The 23,735-nt window shown below is 43.4% G+C and overlaps 1 protein-coding gene across 5 annotated transcripts in view; it reads right to left on the bottom strand.

Annotated features, from left to right (window-relative positions):
* AJAP1 (adherens junctions associated protein 1) overlaps nucleotides 1-23,735 on the bottom strand; it is a 104,902-nt gene that overhangs the window by 1,530 nt on the left and 79,637 nt on the right. For 3 of the 5 annotated variants that reach the window (XM_084651628.1, XM_084651626.1, XM_084651627.1), the window contains 4 exons: nucleotides 16,470-16,557; nucleotides 13,715-13,813; nucleotides 11,249-11,491; nucleotides 9,089-9,220 (listed from right to left, as the gene is read on the bottom strand). In XM_084651628.1, coding sequence (XP_084507754.1) covers nucleotides 9,148-9,220; nucleotides 11,249-11,491; nucleotides 13,715-13,813; nucleotides 16,470-16,557 — 503 coding nt within the window. In that variant the 3' untranslated portion in view covers nucleotides 9,089-9,147. The remainder of the gene's footprint in view (nucleotides 1-9,088; nucleotides 9,221-11,248; nucleotides 11,492-13,714; nucleotides 13,814-16,469; nucleotides 16,558-23,735) is intronic. The other 2 variants (XM_084651629.1, XM_084651630.1) reach the window with 2 other exon arrangements.

The raw sequence follows: 23,735 nt of genomic DNA, 5'->3' as shown, positions 1-23,735 counted from the left end.
CTGGAGCCTGGGGACCTTAACCAAAATGAGGGACCCAAAGCCCTGATGTTTGATGGAGAGCCACTATGCATCAGCAATTACCCAACTATTAAAATACCTTAAGAAAATCTTTTCTGATGGTTTTGCTAGTCACACCAGAAGTACTAAACACTGGAAGGTCTCAATAGGGATGCATATTGCCATGTGCTGTCCAACCCAACTTTAAAAAACCAAGAAGTTGGGATATTTTGGATAATGTTCTTAAAATACCACCAGACTTTGGGGCCAGCCTCTCAATGGCAAGCTGGCCTTTTTGCAGTTCTCTTCTGGTCCAAAGGATCTGCAATGCAGCTGAATCTCCTGGGCAGCCAGCTCCTACCTCACTTAACTCTGCAAACCCTGCTATGAAGGGCCTGGAGAGAGGGAATGTGGGCAAAATGCTACTGCACCAACTGCTACTCACTTGATGAACAACGACTTAGGGGGCCATAGTCATCTACTTTTGAGGGCACCGTGTACAGGGGCAAAACTGAATCTAGAACTAGGGACCCATAACTAGGTCCTCTGTGGCTTGGCATGTACCCAGACTGTTCTACCCAGAGAATTCCTGGATCTTCAAACCTTGTTAATGATCACCCATCACTAGCAGCAGTATTGCATATTTCTGTTATGAGACTGATATAGCACAATCATGGTTTTTAAACAGGTTTCAGAGCAGCAGCCGTGTTAGTCTGTATCCGCAAAAAGAACAGGAGGACTTGTGGCACCTTAGAGACTAACCAATTTAGTTGAGCATAAGTTTTCATGAGCTACCCCTCACTTCATCGGATGCATTTCAGATTGGCTTACTACTCAAACATCTCTTGAAAAGCTTCAGATTTGTACGGCTCACCTAAACCTTGAGTGTGTTTTTGGGGGAAAGCCTTTTGCAATAGGTTGCAGCTTTCCAGAAATGGTGTTGGTAGAGATGCTTCTCGAGAACAGTGGGAATGACTCAGCGGCTTAGCTGCTCTTATTTCACACGTTTATCTCCTCAATATGTTTTCCAAAATAGAATTCATTTCTGATCATCCTTGAATTCTAGACCTTTTCACATTCAGACTAAGCAGCATATTGAGTGGCTTGGCAGATGCGAAGAAGAATATGAGCACTAACACGATTTTCTAACGTTTAAATGCCCTAAAGGAATCCATAGAAAACTGGTTAAACACAAACAATAGAGATCCCACTGAAATTTCTCTTTAGCTGTTAATTTGTCATCTTCTTAAAGCTCACTCACAACATAATATTCTTTAAATCTTCTATATGGAAATTGTTGCTTCTAATAATGAACACATGCTAGTGTTTGGATCTGCATGTATATGCTGCATATATTTGGTATGCATGTATGTTTTTGCGTATATGCACATATATGTGTTGGCATAAATGTGTGTAGTTATTTGTGTCTATGTGTGAATATATGATTTGTGCTTAGTGGTGGGTTTTCCATGCATGAGCTGACTCTGTATGGATGTGTGTGTGTAGACATGAAGTATGCACACCTTTTTGTGTGATCTGTGAGGCATGTGCATATGTCATTTTTGCATGTAATTGAGAGTGCATATGTGTGCAAACATTACATGCAGTGAGTGCACGAGTGTGTGCATGAGTGAAATTTTCATAACACTTTAAACGCTTCAAATGTGCATTTAATTTAGATTTAAAAAGACAAGATTGTATGTTAAATAAATGCTACATCATAATTAAAATATATGTATAGCGACTTAACTGCCATGTAAGAGATACATATCTCTTTTAGTTATTAAACATTAATTAAATCTTCACAATTAATTGGTAGTTATTGTCTTTAGATAAGTATCTTATTAAATCAAAAGGGTATTTCCTCAATAATGATTACTCTGACTAAGGTGAATGGAGAGGAACGAGTCCTCAAACACCTTCCTTCTTATTAATTATTGTAGCACGTAGAGGTCTGAGCATTGTGCTGGATGCTAAACAAAATCATTGTAAGAGACAATCCCTACCCCCATAGAGCTGACATTCTAAATAGACAAGACAGACAAAGGATGTATCATCATCCCCACCATTTAATAAGGGGGAACTGAGGCAAACAGAGACTTCTTTGAGACCACACTAGGCACCTGTGATAGGGCTGGGACTTGAACCCAGGTTTCTGGGAGGCCAGTCTAGTACTTTCACTGCAAGACTAGTCTTTCTTTGACTCAACCTTTATGAAACAGGCACCCCATACTAAACACACACTACAGTACAATTTCTGCCCTCTGTTACAACTGGGCAAACCCATGACCGTTATAACCGAGGGCAAAAATGTGGCTCTCTACATTTACTTTAAGTATTTACTGAGGATTAAGATACTTGTTTGCTTTCCTTTTCTTTGTTTCTATCAAAAGGGGGAGAGGGATGATATTTACTGCTTTCCTCTAATGCTAATATCATACCTACATCATTCAAACGCAACAAAAAACTCATGCAACTCATGGGGTTTGGAGCAAAGGAAAACAGCCTCTGAGGTTGCTTGTTCGTGGAGTGCCACGTCCACAGACCCAGGATAGCTCCAGCAACCACGTGGGAGGCAGGCTTTTGCACCTCAACATTAACAGAGATACCTCCAGCTCTTGCCATCCATCATAGCTACATGCATGTCAATCAAGCCCTGGGGATGACTGAACTCTATGGAAATACTCCTGTTGCTTTCAATAAGCTTTGGATCAGGTTGCCACATCTCAGTTCTGCAGGGCAAGGACGTGTCCATACTAGGAAAGGTCTAAAATGATTAGGGGTCTGAAACACATGACTTATGAGGAGAGGCTGAGGGAACTGGGATTGTTTAGTCTGCAGAAGAAAAGAATGAGGGGGGGGGGATTTGATAGCTGCTTTCAACTACCTGAGAGGTGGTTCCAGAGAGGATGGTTCTAGACTATTCTCAGTGGTGGAAGAGGACAGGACAAGGAGTAATGGTCTCAAGTTGCAGTGGGGGAGGTTTAGGTTGGATAGTAGGAAAAACTTTTTCACTAGGAGGGTGGTGAAACACTGGAATGCGTTGCCTAGGGAGGTGGTGGAATCTCCTTCCTTACAAGTTTTTAAGGTCAGGCTTGACAAAGCCCTGGTTGGGATGATTTAATAGGGGGTTGGACTAGATGACCTTCTGGGGTCCCTTCCAACCCTGATATTCTATGATTCTATGATTCTAATGTATAGCTATACTATTATAAGCTATTCCAGCAAGTTCTCCTAGTGTAGATGCAACTTAGACCAGCAAAACAAGGCTTTTGCCAGTGTAGTTTACACCGGTTCCCTGAGTAAAATAAGCTATACCTGAAAAAAGCAATTTCATCGCACAGTGGAAAAAGGTAAATAGCAGGGTCCCCCAAGGATATGTACTGGGACCAGTGCTGTTCAACATGTAAATGATCTGGAAATAGCAGTAAACAGTGACAAAGATTGCAAACGATATAAAATTACTAAAGATAGTGAAGTCCAAAGCTGACTGTGAAAAGTTTCAAAGGGATCTCACAACACTGGGTGACTGGGCAACAAAATGGCAGATGAAATTCAGTGTTGATAAATGCAAAGTAATGCACAGTGGAAAACATCATCCCAACTATACATATAAAATGGTGGGGTCTAAATTAGCTGTTACCACTTAAGAAGAGCTCTTGGAGTCATCATTAATTGTTGTCTGAAAACATCTGCTCAATGTGCAGCAGCAGTTAAAAAAAGCGAACACAGTGTTAGGAACCGTTAGGAAAGGGATAGATAAGACAGTAAATATTGTAGTGCCGCAATATAAATCCATGGTAAACCCACACTTTGAATACCACTTGCACTTCTGGTCACCCCCTACCAAAAAAGATACGTTAGAATTGGAAAAAGTACAGAGAAGGGGAACAAAAATGATGAGGGGAATGGAACAAGTTCCATATGAGGAGAGATTAAAAAGACTTGGACTGTTCAGTTTAGAAAAGAGACAATTAAGGGGGGGTGCGATCGAGGTCTATAAAATCATGACTGGTGTGAAGAAAGTGAATCAGGAAGTGTTATCTACCCCTTCACATAACATAAGAACCAGGCATCACCCAATGAAATTAATAGGCAGTAGCTTTAAAACAAACATAGGGAAATACTTCTTCACACAATGCACAGTCCACCTGTGGAACTTGATGCCAGGGGATGTTGTGAAGGACAAAAGTAGAACTGGTTCAAGTAAGAATCAGATAAATTCATGGAGGATAAAAGGTCCATCAATGGTAATTAGCCAAGACAGTCAAGACGCAACCCTATGCTCTGGTTGTCCCTAAACCTCTGAGTGCCAGAAGGTGGGACTGGATGACAGGGGATGGCTCGCTCAATAAATTGCCCTGTTCTGTTCATCCCCTGTGAAGTCTCTGGGAACAGCCACTGTCGGAAGACAGGATACTGGGCCACATGGACCATTGGTCTGACCCACTATGGCTATCCTTATGATCTTACACTGGTATAATTGCGTCTAAACTACTGCTTTTGCTGGCATAATTTATACCGGTGCCCTGAGCAAAATAAGCTCTACCAGCAAAAGCAATTTTATGCTGGTATAACTGTGTTTATACTAGGGCTACTGCTGGTATCAAAATGTCACCACAAATCACTGATAGTGCTGCACGGACAAAAGTTTCTGGTGTAGAACTGACTTAGATCTCTACCTGAGTATTAGGAACCGATTTGTCATGCAGTGGGGGCGACTTCCTGATGGTTTCTCAATGACCTTTCCTTGGAACTCTGAAAGTGCTATTGATCTTATAAGAAGGTGATTCTCTAGTTGTTTTTTTAAATGCTTCTAATTTAAGATCGCTCATTCTTTCGTTTAAGACCACAAGCTACTGGCAGATGTCCTTGGTCAGTAAAGGGTTCAGCATGCCAGGTGCTGATCAGCTTGCCATGATCCAGCAAAGCATTTAGGCACAGGAGCCGCGCTGTTGTGTTCAGCCCAGCCCGAGTGCTCTGCTCCTGGCAGGATTGGAGCCAAACAGCGTGTTGCTGGCACAGTACATTTGTTCTGGGTTATGTTTTCTCTGTGCCCTGGTTGCCCAAGTGAAAAATATCTCCTAAAAGAGAAAGTCAAAGACTATCAAGAACTTGTTCTTAGGGAGATGGGAGCCCAATTTACCCTTTGCTCCTTCCCCAATTTTTTATCTGTAACAGAAAAAAGCATAGTCTGTAATTTGTTTGATGTTTTTGAATGCAATCTATTCAGTTCTCTTGCTGGAAGGTGATGACAGAAATACCAGCTTTCACCCATGGAAAGCACTGAAGTCTTAATTAACTGGATGCTTTAGAATACTTAATCTCTTGTAACAGGTCTGTGTATGCAATGCTGTTATTCTTTCTAAGACAAGCCTGGATATTTTATGATGACTCATTATCTGTTAATATTAACGCAAAAATGTGTGCTGTAAGGCAGAACGAGGGCATCACAGCAGCAGGCTGCAGGTTTCAAAGCAGAGAAGTACCACGAAGTGCTGTGAGTTCGACCTACTCTGTGTGAAAGACGGGGCAGTTTCAGCCCTCTGATACTGCTAGCATTTTAGAATCCCAAATAGTCATTTATATAATAATAATGCTTAACACTTACATAACTCTGTGTAAATGCTATTTAATTAATACACTGTAATCTGTATGTAATATTTATATTGCATTCTGAAGGGCCCCTGTGTGCAAACTCGGTCAGCAAGTGATGTGCCTTATAGAATTTTATATGATCTCATTCCAGGTTGTTTAGTCAAACACAGCAGGAGGCTAGAATTCAGGACAGGAACCAGGTGAAACACCACATTTTGATTCACAGGAGTTTGTGCAAAACCATTCAGTTTCTATCTCAGAGATACTCTGAATTTCAGTTTTGAACAAAAGCCAAGAATCAAAATGAAATTCAACCAAATCAGCCAAGTTTTGCCTGGTTCCAGGTCAAACCCATGTAAAATCTCTGTCATTTTCAAGTTGTCCACTGGAAATCGTAGTCTGTTCCAGGGTTCCCAGAAATTCCTCCTAAATTAGCAAACCTCTGAAGGTCACCAACTTGTCCTGTGTTCCAGGTTTGTAATTGGAACTGGATGAACTGTTCATCAAATTTCAAACTTTTTGGTTTGCAAATCTCCTGTAAGCAGATCACTATTACTATTCATTGTCCTAACTTACTCACATTCAGCTAATGTTTAAGGAGAACATATTTCAGCCTCTGAGTTGCTCACAAATTTTTCACTGCTGGTGGTCTTTTTAGTATTCAGTATCTGCTTTCAACTTGCAGTCAGAACTAGTTTCACCTGATTTCAGTTAATTTACAAAAGCTCTGTGCAGACCCATCCATGTGTTCTGTTCTTGGCTCTTCACCATTTCCCTCTCTAGCCAGATACCCTCTCTGTGCCTCAGTTTCCAAATCTGTGAATTGGGATAATAACTACTAACCAAGAGTGCTGTGAGGTGTAATTAATTAACACTTGTAAAATGCTTTGAGCTCCTTTGAGGAAAGGTGCTTGAAATGTTCAGTCTGATATAATTTATATTGTTCCATCTATGAAACTATGATTTAGGGTGATTTCACTACGGGATGTTGAGTGGCCTGGGTCATGCTACAGCTAATCCAATCCTGCATTTCTTACACACCCCAAACTCTTCAGTGAAAGAGGTTTAAATGCTCTGGGAAAAGGAATGCAGGATCCAACCCCTGAACGTAAGTGGTTTTGCGCTCTCTAGCAAGTCTTTCCATCTCTCCTGAGATGCACCTGGTTAAAGGTGACTTACTCAGCTTCATGCTGCTTTGTTGGTACTATCAAATCCAGCCAAGAAGATATTCACACCTGCAGCAGATGGCTGCAGACTGAAGTCAGCAAGAACTTCTAAATACATTTTACACCACTCACAGTCCTAGAAATAGGAGCTGGGAAACAGTCTTAAGCTCACCATTTCTCACTGCATTTTGAAGGGTCAGTCCAGTGACAGCGCAGTAGAATGGTAAGTAACAATTCCCAAGCTAAACATCTCCATATAGCCAATCCTTGTTCTAAGGACACTTTGTCCTAGGTAGTGACGTGTGAACCTTAAAGTATTCAGTTTGACCCAGTTAAGGTCCCAGTCCTGCAGAACCTTATGTCTGTGAGTAGCTCCACGGAGCCCAGTGGGGCCACACATGGGGCAGGGTCTCTGGCCTACATGCCGTTTGGGATTAAATCGTCACAACACTACTGGAATGTTTAAAAAATAAAAAAAGACAAGAGTCCAGAACTGTAGACTCTTGCTATCCCCACTGAATTTGGAGGGTTGGATAAAAAGGGACATAGAACTAAACCGTCCTTGCTTTGGGTATTAAACACAGCAAAATTGACCTAGAGGTCAAACCCATCCTGGTCAAACCAACTGCAGTGCCCAGTGCTCTCTGTACACCTCCAGGAATATCCTGCAGCATGAGCCAACACCTGCTTTGGAAAAGAAGGTGCTTGGGGCATCGATGCATCCCGGGATTCAGAGCTTTATATTTCGACACACATCCCCCTCGTTAGTGAAGCGGGGGCTTGGCCAGTCCCCGTTTATCTCCTGCACCCCCTACAGAGGAATTTTTGTACATGTGGGGAAAGAACTTTTTCCTACTACTGACCTGAGTCCCACTCATGTCATGGGTGTGTGTGATAGCTTACAAGATGCAGCGGGTTTATCATATTGTCTTTCTAATGTCACGGCAAAGTCCTGCATCCGTCGGGCTCTGATTGGTACAGAGATTTTACCACAACAAAAATGAAACTCCTCCAGCCATAAACCAGGTTCTTGGTTGCCATGTTCATTTTCAGCTACAAAAGGAGTGTCATTTGTAGCTTTAATCAGCATGATCGTTATAGCATTGCAGACAAAGAAGGAAGACTGTGATGCAAATCCTGATAAAATATTTGCCGTCTTGTATATCCCGTCCTAATCAATGCACTTAGCTAGACGGGCACATTTCACCTTGCCTGCCCAGACAAAACCATAGCAAGTCACAGCAGAGACTATTAACTTTTTATTCTCTTTCCATTCTAATCTAATTACATTTCTGTGTTCAAAAACTGAGCATCAAGTTAAAAAGGTTATTTCGAGCAAGTCACAGTTAGGGAAGGTTGGAAATTTCATTTAGAGTGAATATGTGATTCATTACAGCAGGGATTTGGAACTGACCAATTAATTTGCCTGAGCGCATGGCTCAAACTGGCAGTGCTGCCCTACAGTAAAATGCCACATAGTTAATCCTAATTGCTTTTCCTCCCACTGCTATCTGCAATGCCACCTTCCAAAGAAAGAAAAGGAGGAGAAAATGGCACAAGCTAAAAACAAAAACAAAAAAAAAACAACAAAAAGAGAGAGGGAGAGATCTGCAAAACAATGTTTTTTATACTAGTGTGGGTGTATCAGCCCCCAAGGTCTGGAGACTCCCCAGACAGCCTAAGGGATGGCAGATATGGTTTCCTGCAAGGTAAAGAAGGGGTTTGTTGCTACTCTTGCAGTGGAAGCATGAAAAGGTCACTTATTTCAGAATCCCAGCCACGTGAGCTCTAGGTTATCAACCGACTACGCACAGAATACATGCAGGCTCTGGAGTTCCATCATGCAACAAAAAGTTAATCACAAAAGGAGGCCATTTAATAGCACTGATGTTCACAACATTTGCTGAAAGCAAACCAGTTCTAGAGATGTTCCCGCATGGGACTCAAGGTCTGGATCCAGAGGTGAACTTTCTCAAAAGTTTAAGTGTGCTCTCATCTGGGTGATCTAGTTTGGCCCTCTAAAGAGTGAGAGGCCATCACTCCATGAAATCCAGGGTGAATGGGTCTTGAATTTTAGTTCCTGCCCACCTCTAATTCACCAAACGGAAAAGCCATTTTGGTACCAAGTCCCCCTTTTATCTTAGAAGACATTTATCATCCCCTGCTCGGGGCACCTAGGTCAAGTCAAATGTTTAAAAAAAGGATCAGCTAGCTGGTAAGCATTACACAGGGAATACAATGGTGAAGGAGACCTCGCTATGCACAGAAATGTTCATAGTTATGTGAGGTGGAGTGGTTGAAAAAAAATTTGTAAGAGTGGTACGTACCAGGAAATAGACACATGGCGTCTGCCCTGCCCCCAGGAAGTAAAACAGACTTCGGCCAGTCAGCAGGAGATTTCAAACCATTTCTCAGACACAAAGGCCACAGGAATTAGATGCCGATCAGAAGAAGAGGGTCTGCAGCGAGCAGAAAAATGGGCTTGCACGTGCTGGTACGTAACACACAACGAGCAAGCCTCATCCGGCCTGCTGCCAAAATTAGCGTTTCCGTTTCTTTTTTTTTAAGAGGAAAAAAATTCTCTAAAATAATGCTTTGAATGGGCTTATTGGCCTTGGCAATTGAGGGTTGTACAAAGAAGATGAAATTTAATGCCATGTGTTTTCAGTGGAAATGGAAAATATTGAAATAAGGTAACTCTTAAGCCAATTAAGGATGCAAATCTGGGGGGTCTTAGACAGTCCAAAGATGAGTTACAGTATCTCTGTGTTTTTTAAGTATTTTTTTCCTCTTTCCTTTTCTCCTGAGCTACTTTCCTGTTTCTCCCAGCTGCAGTGCATGATTGTCGCCCCAACACTGCAATGACAAATAGAGATTGGTCACCTGGAAAAATGCAGTACATAAGGGGGACAGCTGGTTTATTGCTGGGAGAACATATGACTTTGCCACTGTTAGTGACTTATAATGTGACTGCTCAGACTGAACCAAGCTTCAGCAAAAAGTGTGGAGGCCAATATATTCCAACAAAGCATTACCTTAAGACAAAAAAGCAATGAACCCTTTCCAACCAATGCTCATATACCAATGGATGGCATTAATAGCAGCGCAAACAATAGACACGGACTATGCTCAGTACCATGCAGAGACAGGACAGGAAAACAGAACAAAAATCTCCCCGCTTTGTGCCCCAGCATTGGTGGCTGGGGTTCATGTGAGAATTAACATATACATACACTCAATGAAATGGTTTGAAAATCCTTGCCAATTCTCTGCCTCCCAAGATCGGAGGAAATCCCAGAATATGACAGCTAGCAAAATTCCACGCACACACACACAAAGATATTTAAAAATATGTTTATTATCATTGTTTGCTTTTAGACTTCTGCTCTTCATGCACTTAGGATAAAGGACTTTATAATAAATATCCCTTAGAGTTCAACATGGTTATACATTTGAAGAAGGCTTGGGGGTGGGGTGAATTATTATTTTTTCACTTCCAATAAATTGTTTTCTAGCTTTGACAGCAAACATACATTTACTGTGCGGAGCAATTCTGGAAAATCTCTGCACCAATCAATAGTGAAAATCCTCCTCCTAAAAACACAAACAAAACTAGCAACATACCCAGCACCCCATGCAATTAACCCTTTATTAGAAGGCTAACATTTTTAGTATTTCTTTGTGGGTAAAGGTAACTTACCAAGTTCTCCGATCAGCCTCACTTTCCACACAGACAACAGACATATAGAAGGATGGCTCAAATCTTTAATTCCATATTCTGTCAACTCCCCCTTATTAATGTATCATTATTTCATACCAGACAAAATGGATTCATGCAGCCTATTCTTGTGTTAATCACATTGTCACTTAAATCTGAACAGCTTGACAGATGCTACTTAAAAAAGCAGCATAGAAATTCTGGAAGATAGATTTGAGGTAAATTTCCTTGCTGGAAGTGGTAGAGGGGAGTTGAAAAATGTGTGGTACTACACAACAGCACAGCTTAACAAGATGTGTTCTAGGTGAGCCTAGCTGGCATTGCAAGGATAAAAGCAGTACTTAAAATTGCCATTTTACAGGCATTAGAAATAATCAATGGCCTATGCCTATGGGTCACATAGGTCATGAGTAATCATTGTCCTTATTTTGAAGACAGAGAAGTTTGGTATTCCTGGTTCTACATATTAGATGGTGCTAACCAAACTAGACTCAGAGCTGGCAAATGTTTCTAACTGACTAGGTAAATCTGGGAAGGAAAATGCACATCATAGCTTAAAGAACCATTGCAATCCAATGGTGTCAATTTCCTTCACTACTGGATTTTATCAATATTGATTATTAATTGGAATTTCTGTTACATATCAAAATAATAACTTGAGTGTAATAGCTTAAGGAGCTTTTTTGTAACCCCAAATAAATTTGAATCCTCTAAATGTAAATGTGCGTGAGAGATTGTAGAGTAAGAGACTGCTCAATGCCTGTCTTACCTGTTTCCATTGAACGTTGTTTTATAATCACCGGGCGAGTGTAACATCTCCTCTGTATACACTGGCATTGGTGTCCTGACGCACTCGTGGGAGCACTGTAGTGTTTCATTGTAGGCTGTGAATATGTCCAGGTTACTGGGCACACGGGCTGGGGTGAAGTCTGTCAAGTTCTGGCAACTCTCTTCCTGCTGATTGATTTTGCGTTGGTGGCCGTTCCGCCGTGTGTTTCCGCTTTGCACACAACTGGGTGTTAAATTTAAAAAAAAGAAAAGAAAGAAAAAAGAAAAGAAAAAAAAACACAACCCAAAATACAACTGTGACCCTTGAGAGAGGAACTTACATTACCTACCATTAATTATACATCATTTAATATTAGATTACAATTCACAAGCACTTAGGAAAGATCAGCCATAATCAAGCAATCAATTCCCTTTATTTTATCTTTTATGTTTAAAGTTAAATTTTAAATGTGAGCCTTTTATTCTCAGAAGAATTACTGAGATAAGAGGTGCAGCCGTATTTGCAGGAAGTTAGAACTTTCTTTGCACAAAGATTTTAAACAAGAACAATCAACTTAACCCTTTTGTGTCCTTGAAGCTGTTGTGACAAATAATGGCAGGAAATTGGTCTGAGAGAGAAGCACTGGGACTCAGAGAACATTTACAGATACATTGGATATGGTTCACTCATTGATTCTGAAGCCCCATGTAATCATGCCTGATAACTCATTGGTGCATTAGTCTACAGGGGAGATTCTGTATTTCATCCCCTTCCACCTACTGCACCTCATGAGTTTGACATGGGATGTTCTTCTTTCTAGAAATGTACTGTATTTCAAGATCTATACAGGCACAAAACAGGGCACCTGCTACATGGACATTACATGTCCTGGACAATTTGGAGAACCATATGTATGGTCATACAATTCAAAGATGGAGACCTAGAGAAACATTACGCAGAACAATAGAGAAAGAAGCCAAATCCATCAGCACAATACTCAGAAGCCTAAACAGACCAGCACAAGATCAAAATAAATGGTGGAAACTGGTGGACGCCCCAGGCACCAGAAGGTGCATGAGGATAAAAAAAAGAAAGATGTACAGTCATTTGTTATTACATATAACAATAACGGGAGGAAGGGCTAGAGAGAAAAGGGGGAAAGGGGATCCTTAAGACTGATAAGGAACACTTGGGCTCTAGAGGTTAGGCTACCTCTAGAGCCAAAGTTTCAGGATAAGCATTAGGGTGCTTAGCTCAACTCCTTTGTTTTCCCTATCCCCTGAGAAAAAGCTTTCTTGTGAGACATACAGTCCCTTCGGTTTTGGCTGAGTTAGAAATACTGAAAAATTAGCCTCCCACATGCTAGTGTCAGTATTTTTCATTGGCACAACCCTTGGAGCAACCTTCTCTCACCACCAGCCTTTTACCTATTCTCCCCGATGTGGCTGAAACACTCATGTATTTTCACTCCTGGAGTGAAATCCTGGCCCCACTGAAGTCAATGGTAAGATTGACTTGGTTGGGATCAGGATTTCATCCCTGATCTCTCCCACACCCTAGTCCAGCCAAGAATAGTTGCATTTCTAGTATTTCCAGTTCCCGAAGAGCCCAGGATTGTTAGAAATATTTCTGAAGTTTAAAAAGGACTAGGGGTCATTTTCAGACTTGTGATGAGCCATACCTATGACCGCAACCACCGTGGCTTTCCAAGGTTTAAATATCATCATTGCCAAAAGAGATAATTGAGGTGAAGAACTTAGTAGAATTCAGAAAAAGATTAGGTGCTAAATTCTTTGCTGGCATAATTCCATTTCAACTGAATTACACCAACAGAGAATTTGAGTGGATGCATTTGTATGGATAATGGGAATATTACACTTGATAGAATATTGTTTTTCTTTCAGATCATAGGAAAACAAGCTAGCTGATGCAGGTGAATAAGAAATTTGCCTTTGAGAGCACATTATTCCATAACTGTCCATTATGGGCATTCATCCAAACCATCTGCTACTGGCCACTGCTAGAGCCAGAATACTGGACTACATGGACCCCTGGTCTGATGCTGCCTGGCTGTTCTTATGTTGTTCTAAATAAGCCTAAAGTTTCAAACTTAGGTGCTAAAAGCTAGTTGCCTCAATCCTGAATAGGAATGATTTAATGTGCAAAACCATTGAGCATTGACTTCAGTAGCACATCAGATGGCTGGGCACTTTTATTTAGTAAAATATGGATTTATTAAGATCCTGACTTGTAGGCTCGAAAAAGCTGGCTATAAATATCAAGTGGGAATTTCAAAAGGGCCTGAGGAAATTAGGCAATCAAGCCCCACTGAAAGTCAAGGGGAGTTAGACACCTATGTATGTTAGAGGTTTTTGAAAATCCTAACCAATAACTCTATAAACTAGATTCATGGCTGGCATAAGCAGGAGCAATTCCACTGATGTTAACAAAGTTACGACCACTTACACCAGTGATCGTTTTGGCCCCTTGTGTACATCCAGACGTCCATCCATAATGCCGATCTGTACAGTTTCCATTGATTTCTCAAACTGAAATAGACACCTGCTAAAGATAAGCAGTTCCCCATACTGTGAATTTACACAGATAATATAAACTTTGCACTGCATTGAGCAATCATTCATCTCAAAGTGTTTATAAAGAGGTAAACTACTAACCCCATTTCATACAACTGAAAACTGAGTCACAGAGTGGTTACATGGCTTGCCCAAAGTCACATAGTCAGTCTCTGGCATGAAGGGATTCATGATCCAAACATCTTACCTCCCTGTCTACCACTCTTGTTACTCCACCACATTGCCTCCCTTGGTTCCTTGGGATATACAAGGACTCAAAATACAATTGGACAAAGATTAGAGCTGCATAAATAAATCACAATGCCACAGGGATTTTGGCTCTTTTTTGCTCTTGAGCAATATCTCAAAGTGAGATTTCCTGATATTTTATCTGTTTGAAATTATCCAAAAATGTTTTGTTTTGGCAGATTTTTTCCCCACACTGGACCGATCACAAGCAGTTCTCTCCAAGTTTTGCTATTTGACCTGTGCTAATTAGTTGAGATTGGTCACATAAATCATGTTGTATTGTTTCAGTTTTCTGTTTTGATGTGTGTATAACATTCTAGTTTGTCAGGAAAGAGAGGGGGGAAATGGCAAAAATGTTTGTTGAATGTTTTCCTGGTTTTTTTCATTGAAATATTGAGGAGTTTTTGAATATTTTTTTAAAAATTTAACTGATGCTAAATTGGTTTAAAAAAGGGGGAGGACAAAAATGTCATGGCTTCTCCTCTTTGTTCCCAATTTTGTCATCAAATTGTGAAATTTTGATAATTTTTTTCAATTTTTGAAATCCAAAAGGTTGGCCAGGTCTAATAAGCACTTCTGTTGTGAATTTAAAATTAGCTTTCTACAAATGCTGGTACATGAAACTCTGATATCCTCTTTCTGTGAGCAACCATGCCAGGAAAATTGAATTGCAGAAAGCGGACAGAAGAGAGCCACCCACATGTCCAAAGCTAACTCATTTATAAATTTGAGTAAATATTCTCCCAGAATGTTTTGCAGTATTTGTCCAGCTCTAAGAAATACCAGCCCTTTTAGAAAAAGACAAATTGGGCACCTAGAAACAGAGGCATCCAAAATCACTTTATTTGAGAAATTCTTGCCTTATAATACATATTTTAATGGCATGTGGAAGTATACATCTCTGCTACTGGGTTGACAAAAACAGTTCCTCTAAGAACATTGCAAACTTTTCAACCATTTCATTTTTGTAAGACTCTAACAATACCCAACTGTGATTTTTGTTCAAAAACATTTCAGTGGAGAAGGGGTGTATATTCTAACTACACAGAACCTAAGATGAGCCTTCTCAATCCTGTTTAATATGGGGATTCCTGACTCTCAATCAGACTTTTCAATATATTTCTAGTATCAATATCTTATTTTATCCAATCACCTGAGAAGAGTACTGGGATCACCTGCGGGAATTTACACTATATGACTGATAAGCTTGGAAGCTATTAGAGAAATAGTTGCTGGGGGGGGGGGGGGCGACGACGGACTACAGGCCTCAGAACTGTGTAGGAGAGAAGCAGAGTTACGCTGCATTTTTTCAGATTCCCCACGGGTGCAATAGCATTATTACATCCAGCAAAACTGACCTCAAAGTAGGACAATTTCTCTTGGAAAATAGGTAAAGGCAGGAATGCCTGAAGCTAAGAACTAACCTATTTTACTCTATGCATAGCTGATGTTGAAGAATAAATGAGAGCAAATTAGGCTAGAGGAGTGCATGGACACTCTAGGGGATATGGCAAATGTAAAACTAGATGCATTCAAGAAGCTCAGAAGATGCATTCAGTCCCTAGAGCTGTAGAAAAGGTCAGAAAATATAATTATTATGTGCTGAGCCAGTCTTGTGTTTAAGGGAATAGCTTAGCTACAGACAGTAACTCAGCACACAAGCAATAAAGTCATTCCTATTCAGGGCAGGGTGCATTTTACCCTTGCGGGGAAACCCAGAGCAGTAGAATAAATTACTCTGACCTCGCCAGAAGATGCCACTGTTGAGACATTTTGTAGCTCCTAAACTAAGAGAGTGCAGTACCATCCTTTGCCAGTGTGAAGTCCAAGGGGTATTATGAAGTGAAGCTGAATCCCTTAGCTCTGGCAATATGCAAACTTCCTAGATTTAGGGGCCTTAAAATGAGATGCAGTTGTGTAACCTGAATTTTGATATAAGACTCTGGGGAGTGAGTGCATTGACTAGCAGTAGTCATAGAGTGCCATCTCTCTTTCTCTCACCACAGTACTTAGCTGATACATTAGTGGTAGGGGTGTTTTTTCATGTGCCCATGTGGTGGGCAAAAGCTGTTTTGTTTTCCATTCTTGCTAACATGTCTGGATAGTGCAAGGCTGGGCATGATTCCAAATTCTAAGTTCTAAACAAAAAGACTGAGACTCAAAGAGAGTTGAGGGCCCTTCTTTAAAAATCTCAACCCAAACAAAGATTATTTTTAATTTCCCTGCAATTCTTTGGAGCGCATTCCCATGATGTCTGAGTATTTACTGATTTTTTTGTTTCTTTGCAATTCAAAAGAATCATTATTCCTGTCTCTCCCTCCTGATTCCCAGTCTACCCCTCCACGCACTCCAGAGACAGCACCAACACTCAGGCCAAGCAGATTGACAGTGGTCCTTACCAATTCTTTAAGACGAGAGTTGTTATCAGAGCAGCTATGACCATGATGAGGGACACTGTGATTGTTATGATCTGATGGACTGCCAGACCTGTGAAGAAAAATCAAAAGAGAGTAGAGATAGGAAACAAAAGGAATCCAGGATAATAACGAGCAAGGACCCGACTTGCAGTTGTATGACTTTGTAAAACTTCAAGCTCTGCTCAAGTCAAGACTTCCAAGCTCTGTGAAGCAAATGCAGAGCCAGCAACAAGGCTACAATTCTACCCAGGTTCTTTGGGGATGACACAAGAGTGAGAAGCCTGAGAAGGGTGTACAGGCTGGGGACCCCAAGATGGCCCGGTGGCTCTGTAACTCACAGTGTCCCTGTGTGCTTGGACCTGAGTCTGCACTGGCCACCTCTTCCTAAGAAAGCACAGCAGGTCCCTGCAACCCTGCAGATCCTGCCTCTTCCCTATCTGCCCTTTAGATTCCAAAGGCTCAGGGCACTGCTGCTGCCCCGTCTTTACTAACAGGGCTACAAGGCTCCCATGGCCTCTGCTTCCCTCTCCTCAGCCCAACCTTTCCGGGTTCTTACTGCTGGTCCAGCGCGACATAGTGGCCTAAGCCCTGGGCTTGGCACTGCATTCATAGACGCACAGGGAGGGATTCTGGAATTCATGGGGAATGAAAGAGTTTCTTTAATTGAAACTGACTGGCTGGGATTCAAACCCTCTAGAGATCCTGAGTCTGGCTCTGGGATAACTGCATCACAGGGAGGCTGTAGGGGTGCTTCCTGACACCAGCGTGGGAGTCTGACAGTGTGTAATTCAGTTAGACAGGGAATATGAATGAAGTTTACATACACCACCAATCGTTGCTGCCTTCCCGAAAAAAACCCTAATAACCGTCAGGTGGCACTGGGAAATAATCCTCTCCCTGTACACCCCGCTTCGTCCACTGAGGTCACCCTGTCTCAGAGTTTGCTGCATGTATCCACCCTCAGGGGGACAGCAGGAGATACTAATTCTTTCCCTGCTCCTGCCAGCGCCTCTTCCCATGCCTTACAGTCCTCGAGAGCCAGTTGGGGATACCTTCATTGCAGTGGAATGGGAAACAGCCCTACTGAAGTCATAGCAGAGGATCACAGTCCTGCCCGAAGCATTTTGCATCCATAATGATTTTTAATAACCTTTTTTCAGTGAGGCTGGTTTAGTTGAAAAGTGCTGGACTGACCTCTTGGGCATCAAAGCCCTCCCAAAAGACTGCTAGGGCAAGGACAGTGGCCACACAACATACCTCGGCCTTGGCCAAGCCACACAGAGCGAAAATGCAGCCCCATTCCCAGGCAGGTCTCTGTCTGTCTCTTGAGGCTGCCAACAAGACTACCTCTGAGTGCCCACTGAAGTGTTGGCTCCTGGCACCTATCCCCTAAAAACCTATCCTCCTATCACCCTCCCAAATCATTTCACTCAGGGCCAGCGAGCCGCCATCAGACAGTGGCAACTTAATTTTCTGTCTTGCATTATATAAAATAATCTTTAAACCAGGCTTCTCATTTTCTATCCCCTCAACTATGTTCCTTGTCAGCCTGAATTAGGCATGAAGAACTGAAGAAACATAAAGACATATACCCTCTGGAGGAAAGACGGAAACTTCGGTACAGCTTTGTAGCGAGAGTGGGATTAACCATAGATAGTAATTACAGTACTAAGTGCTATCACTTAGGAGGTCAGATGGGCTCATTTTCTCCTAATTCCCCTTACACGGGGTATAATTTTGGCTTGTGCATCATTCCTAATGAGTAGTTTGAAAACAGAAGCATCTCAGTGTACAGTAGGTTTGTGGCTTTGTGCAGTGTGTTACAGTTGCAATTTTGTAATGAAATGATTTTGCTGGCTGCTGCCCAAGGATGCTGTCTTTCACAAACAGATGTTAGAACTTTAGTGAATATTATCCTGGTGCAAGATACTTGTAATAAATAAATAAATGCCAGTGTGGCACTGAAAGCAGCAAATGTATGTGTGTGTATAATCCACTGGTTTGATTGTTTCCATGTCTTGAAAGAAAGTGCTCCGTTTCAAGGGATTCCCAGCCTGCTCCCTGGGGGTAAATACCACATTCAGAAAGAAGATCTAGTATAATGAGCAGATCCTCAGCTGATGTAAATTGTCAGGGCTTCAGCTGAAGTCACCGTACTACTACGACAATTTACCCCAGCTTCGGATCTAGCCCATTAATCAAATACTCTGAAGCAAAATTTCCAGTAGTCTGAGTTTCACAGTCTGTAGTGAAAGAGGCCGGGGGGGCTGACTAGTTAGGAAGGGCTTGTCTACATGTGGAAATTGATCGGCATGGTTATTGCAGAATAGGCATGCCAGACTAGCCCCTGGTGTGAAGCACACTAATTATTCCACAACAGACTGTCCAAAAGAGGACCTTTACTTTCTCCCCACACCCATGCTGGCCATGTGTCAGATGCAGCCAAGGCTCTGCCTGTTTCTTGCCCCACTCCAACCATTCTCTGCTCCCCACTCTAGGAAGAGAATATGCAGGTGCATAGCTCTGTTTATTCCTACATGCCTGGACACAAAGTCTGGGTAGACCTTACAGGCATGTAAAGGGGGCTCTCATTCCCTTCTATTCTGTATAGTCCAAGTCACAATCTAGCCCTGTATTTACTGCTTTACTCTTTTATGAAATATAAAGCCTTCAGTTCTCGTTTAAATTCACCCCCCCACACCTTTTTCCTGTTTATCAATGTGTCTCATCAGGATTTATGACTCTCATTACTACTAGCGTGACATTGCTAGTATCTTCCCCTGTCAGGGGCTGACAGCTCAGCCTGAAAGGGACAGCCCCTACACGCACCAGCCAGGAGATGAACCCGTGCTCTAGAAGCTAATTGACAGGCTGAGACCCCCTGTCAATATAATGGCATTGATATACCACCAAGAGAAAGTCAGACACAGATACGAGTATCTGGAGATGTTCGCATGTGCTACTGGCTTTCACCTTAACTCAGAGTTGTTGCCCGCACATATTCAAAGTACCGCTAATTTTCCAGAAATGTCACTGACATTTGTTTCTAACCTGAAGAAGAGTGAAAGACATGGACCAATACCTGACAGCTGAAGTCAATTGTGACATGTGTTAGCTTCCGAGCAGAGGGAAAACACCCTTCACACGTCACTCAGGAAGAGAAATGTCACAACAGAGAACAGCCATTATGTAGCTTCTTTACTTCCAGATTCCACAACCCTTATTCACACTAATTAGTTCTTACCTAGGAGGTCAATGGGATTACTCACTTACCTCTTAGCTGTAGAGAGCCACATTTCCAAAGGCCCTTCTGATAGATACATCCTCCTCTCTTCCACTGTTTTAGCCTGGAGACTCAAGATGACCTATGTGCACTAAAGACTCAGAAACAGATCTTCTGCTGGTGTAAATAGGCATAACCAATGGAAGGATGCTGATTTACATCTGATGAGGCTCTGGCCCTCCAGAGTCTGTCTATCCACGTATCTGTCTGCCTCCATATTTATGCTTTGCTGAACTGAGCACCGGTGCCCCATGTGCACTACTCACTATTGTTATTTATTTTTCATTACTCAAGTTTAAATTGCAGCAGCCTCACTTTCCATCTGGCAGCCTCCTGGAGGAGGTGGACTTTTACTCAACATTGCAGTGAAGGGATAAAATATCGAAGCTGTTCATAGCATGTAGAAAACATCAGTGAGAAGTGACATCTTTTTAAGAAGTGGTGCAGACTTCTCTGCCAAGATGCATGCCAAGTATAAATCAAACACTCAGAAATGTGAACTCTGACAGTTTAATATAATAAAACCAAGGTCACCTTTAACAAGCCGGATTCACCAACACTTTCACTGCCAAGTGCTTGGGTAATAATAGCTTGCGATGGACTGGGTACTTCCCCCCACCCCAAAAGTTGGCTTGTTAGATATGACAGAGAGCAGAAGTACTCATCAGAGCTTAGAACCATAGGATGCAGCCACCTCTGATGAGTACCCTGCTAGGCATCTGGAAGGGAACTGTGACACAGAGGCTCATTGATGGTTCACTATTCTGTCAGCAACTCTTGTCAGACCTCTTTGTTTTGAAGATACCTGGCCGCCTCGGTAACCCGGCACGAGAGACAGCAGGCTAATGCTTCGCCTCCTTTGAATGTACGCTTCACATTTAGAAGCAGATCTACCAAAAATCTAGTCACATGGACATGAATGAAATACGGAGAGTTTTTCAGGAGAAACATCCTGCGGAGTTTGCTGTTAATGAGCCGATGGCCACTGCAGCATCATCATTTGGGAAGTTTTGGGTAAACGCAAAGCGATGGCTGCCAGAAGCATTAATGGACACCAAGTTCCTCCTTCCAGCTCAAGGCTTTTTGTGCACCGTGTCAGCAGAGGAACCTATGCTGCAGATTCAGGTTTAGACAACGTTGGGAGGAGGTTTATTCAGGCACACTGCTCACCACGGCAGAAACTCCCTGCCAGAAGGAACTGCCCGTACTCCCACAGAGCCACGGTCAGGGGTGCAGGAGGGGAGGGGGAAGTGGGGGAAGACACAGACCTCAAGATCTAAACAAGACACCACATCCAGATTCACTAACTTCACCATGGGGGGCTGACAGAGACCAAGGGCTAGCCAGGCTCAGTGCAACCAAGTACTACACTACCCACCTGGGCCTTAATCTCAACCTACTCTAATATGCAGAGCTACACGACGGCTGTGTCAGCTGTGTTGGAGGGAAATAGGTGGAGATGCTTTCAAGAGAATCTCCGGAAAGAAAAGTTCCTAGGGTACATCAGACGAACTCATCCCTCTGTGGACACTGCAGCCATGGTCTATCTCTTGGCCATTCCTACTAGGTGCTGGTGAAGGTGACGAGGTTGTCCTGTTGGTCCTACTGTTCCATTATTACTATATTAGTGCCCGGGCCCCAACTGAAATGGAGGCCTTATCGTGGGGTCCTGTGCATACCCACAGCACAAGTCAATCCTGGGCCCGAAGGCAGTCTAAAAGACAAAGGATGAGAGGGGGAACAGACACGCAGAAGTGAAGTGATTTGTCCAAGGGTAGTAATGCAGCCAGCTGCAGACCCCAGTTGTCCCCGCTGCCTCTCAGTTACCGCTGTTTGATAATATTCCTTATAACAAGTAAATAACTAAATTCCATTTCCAGGAGTGTCCCAGTGCCCACACAGCCACTTCTGGTTTCCCTCAAAGTTTTACTGTCAGGCATTATAACTCCAACATATTCAGTGGTCCTTTGTACTCCTCTGTGATTGCACACTGTGTCTTAATGTGGCTGAGAATCAGTTGTCATGCGCATAATGAAAAATTATACATGGAATAATGTCTGGGGACAGCTGGATCAGCAAGTTATAAATCAATCAATAGGATTCCCCCCCCCTTGATTGCTGTATTGTTGTGGTTTGTAATAAAATCAAACTCTGCAGACTGATGTGTAACTTGATAGCCCCTCTACCTCGAGCCATTGTTTCTTTAACAGTGCACAATAGAATGAAATAGTGCTATCGACAGAAGACACATTTTAAATTAAAATTACATTAACATCTATATAGCTATATCTTGCTGCAGGGAGATACATATATCTATATCAGGGGCGGGCAAACTTTTTTACCTGAGGGCCACATCGGGTTTCAGAAATTGTACGGAGGGCCAGTTAGGGGAGGCTGTGCCCCTCAGCCAGGTGTGGCCTGGCCCCCGCCCCCTATCTGCCCCCCCACCGCTTCTCGCCCCCTGACGGCCCCCCTGGGACTCCTGCCCCATCCAACCCACCCTGTTCCCTGATGGCCCCGGACCCCCTGCCCCTAACTGCCCTCTGCCACCCCATCCAAACCCCCCTCTCCTTCCTGACTGCAAACCCCTGCCCCATCCAACCACTGACCGCCTCCAGAACTCCTGCCCCCATTCAACCCCCCTGTTCCCCACCCTATGACCGCCCCGACCTCTATCCACACCCCCGGCCCCCCTGACCACCCCCCAAACTCCCCTGCCCTCTATCCAACCCCCCTCCCCTGCTCCCTGCCCCCTTACCGCGCTGCCTGGAGCACCGGTGGCTGGGGGGCAGCTGCACCAGGACAGGCAGCCGGGCCGCCCAGCTGGAGCCAGCCATGCACTGTGCAGCGCAGAGCACCGGGTCAGGCCAGGCTGGGCAGCTGTGCTGCTCCAGGAGCTCGCAGCCCCACCGCCCAGAGCATCGCAGTGAGCTGAGGCTGCGGGGGAAGGGGAACAGCGGGGAAGGGGCTGGGGCAAGCTTCCCAGGCCAGGAGCTCAGGGGTCGGGCAGAATGGTCCCGGGGGGCCGTAGTTGGCCCACCTCTGATCTATATCCATATCTAGAGCTCCCTGAAGCAAGAAGAGAAGGGTTAAACTCAGTCCTGGAATCAGCAGTTTTCATTAACTTCTCCTCAGGAGGGTGGGGAGGCGGGGAATGTGTTTAAATGATAGAGAAAAGGTGCATTAACAGAGACTGGTTTTGTGAACTCAAAAAATATTTTATGGGGCTCACAGACCCGCCAATTCCACGGAGTTTGCCCGGTTCTGGTTATAAAGGTGAACAAAACGAATCACCGGAGGTGCTGAGAACGCGTGTCACCCAATCCTTACACACCATCCCCTCAAATCATGCTCAAACCAGGCCCACTCCTTCCTGTTTGAAATCATGTTCATCTTGCCCTGCAGCTGCTCCTAGTTGGGTCTGTGCTAGCCACAGCAGGCTGTCTGCCCACAAGGACCGAGTTGGTCTAGGGCCCCCTGGACTGCAGGCACCAGCAACGAGTTCTCTCAGCTTGGGCGAGAGGTGCCATTCCAGACACACATTCATACACCCCCTTCTCACACTGCAGGAGCCCTCCAAGAGCCTGAGACGACCCAGGTGTCTCTTAGCCATTTAGGGTGGAGAACCTTTCCAAGCTTGCCTCTCTTCAGGCTTGCTATCAAGGACCTTGGGATCACGGGGGCCCCCAGGAAGTGTGAGATTTTTCTACAGAAACCACCTCCCCATGCCTCATTGTCCTCTTCCCCCAGCCATCAGTGCCTGTGTGTGTTATGACCAACTTCCTTTCTTCCTCCCTGCTGATCAGGGCAGTGTCTCTGTGAGAGGGGACCTTTCTCCTCTCCATTCAGTGTGTCAGAATCTCCTGGAGAATTTGGTCATCTTCATTCTTACCCTGTTTTGTGTTTCTGGCTCTGTTTTGGTGCCAGTGGCCCTCTCTTCAGGAGCATTCTCCAGAGCGGCCAGG

The sequence above is a fragment of the Lepidochelys olivacea genome (genome assembly GCF_965140295.1).
Source record: "Lepidochelys olivacea isolate rLepOli2 genome assembly, chromosome: 18".
Taxonomy (NCBI): Eukaryota; Metazoa; Chordata; order Testudines; family Cheloniidae; genus Lepidochelys; species Lepidochelys olivacea.
The sequence above is the reverse complement of the archived record's forward strand: the minus strand, read 5'-3'. Positions and strand labels throughout refer to the sequence as shown.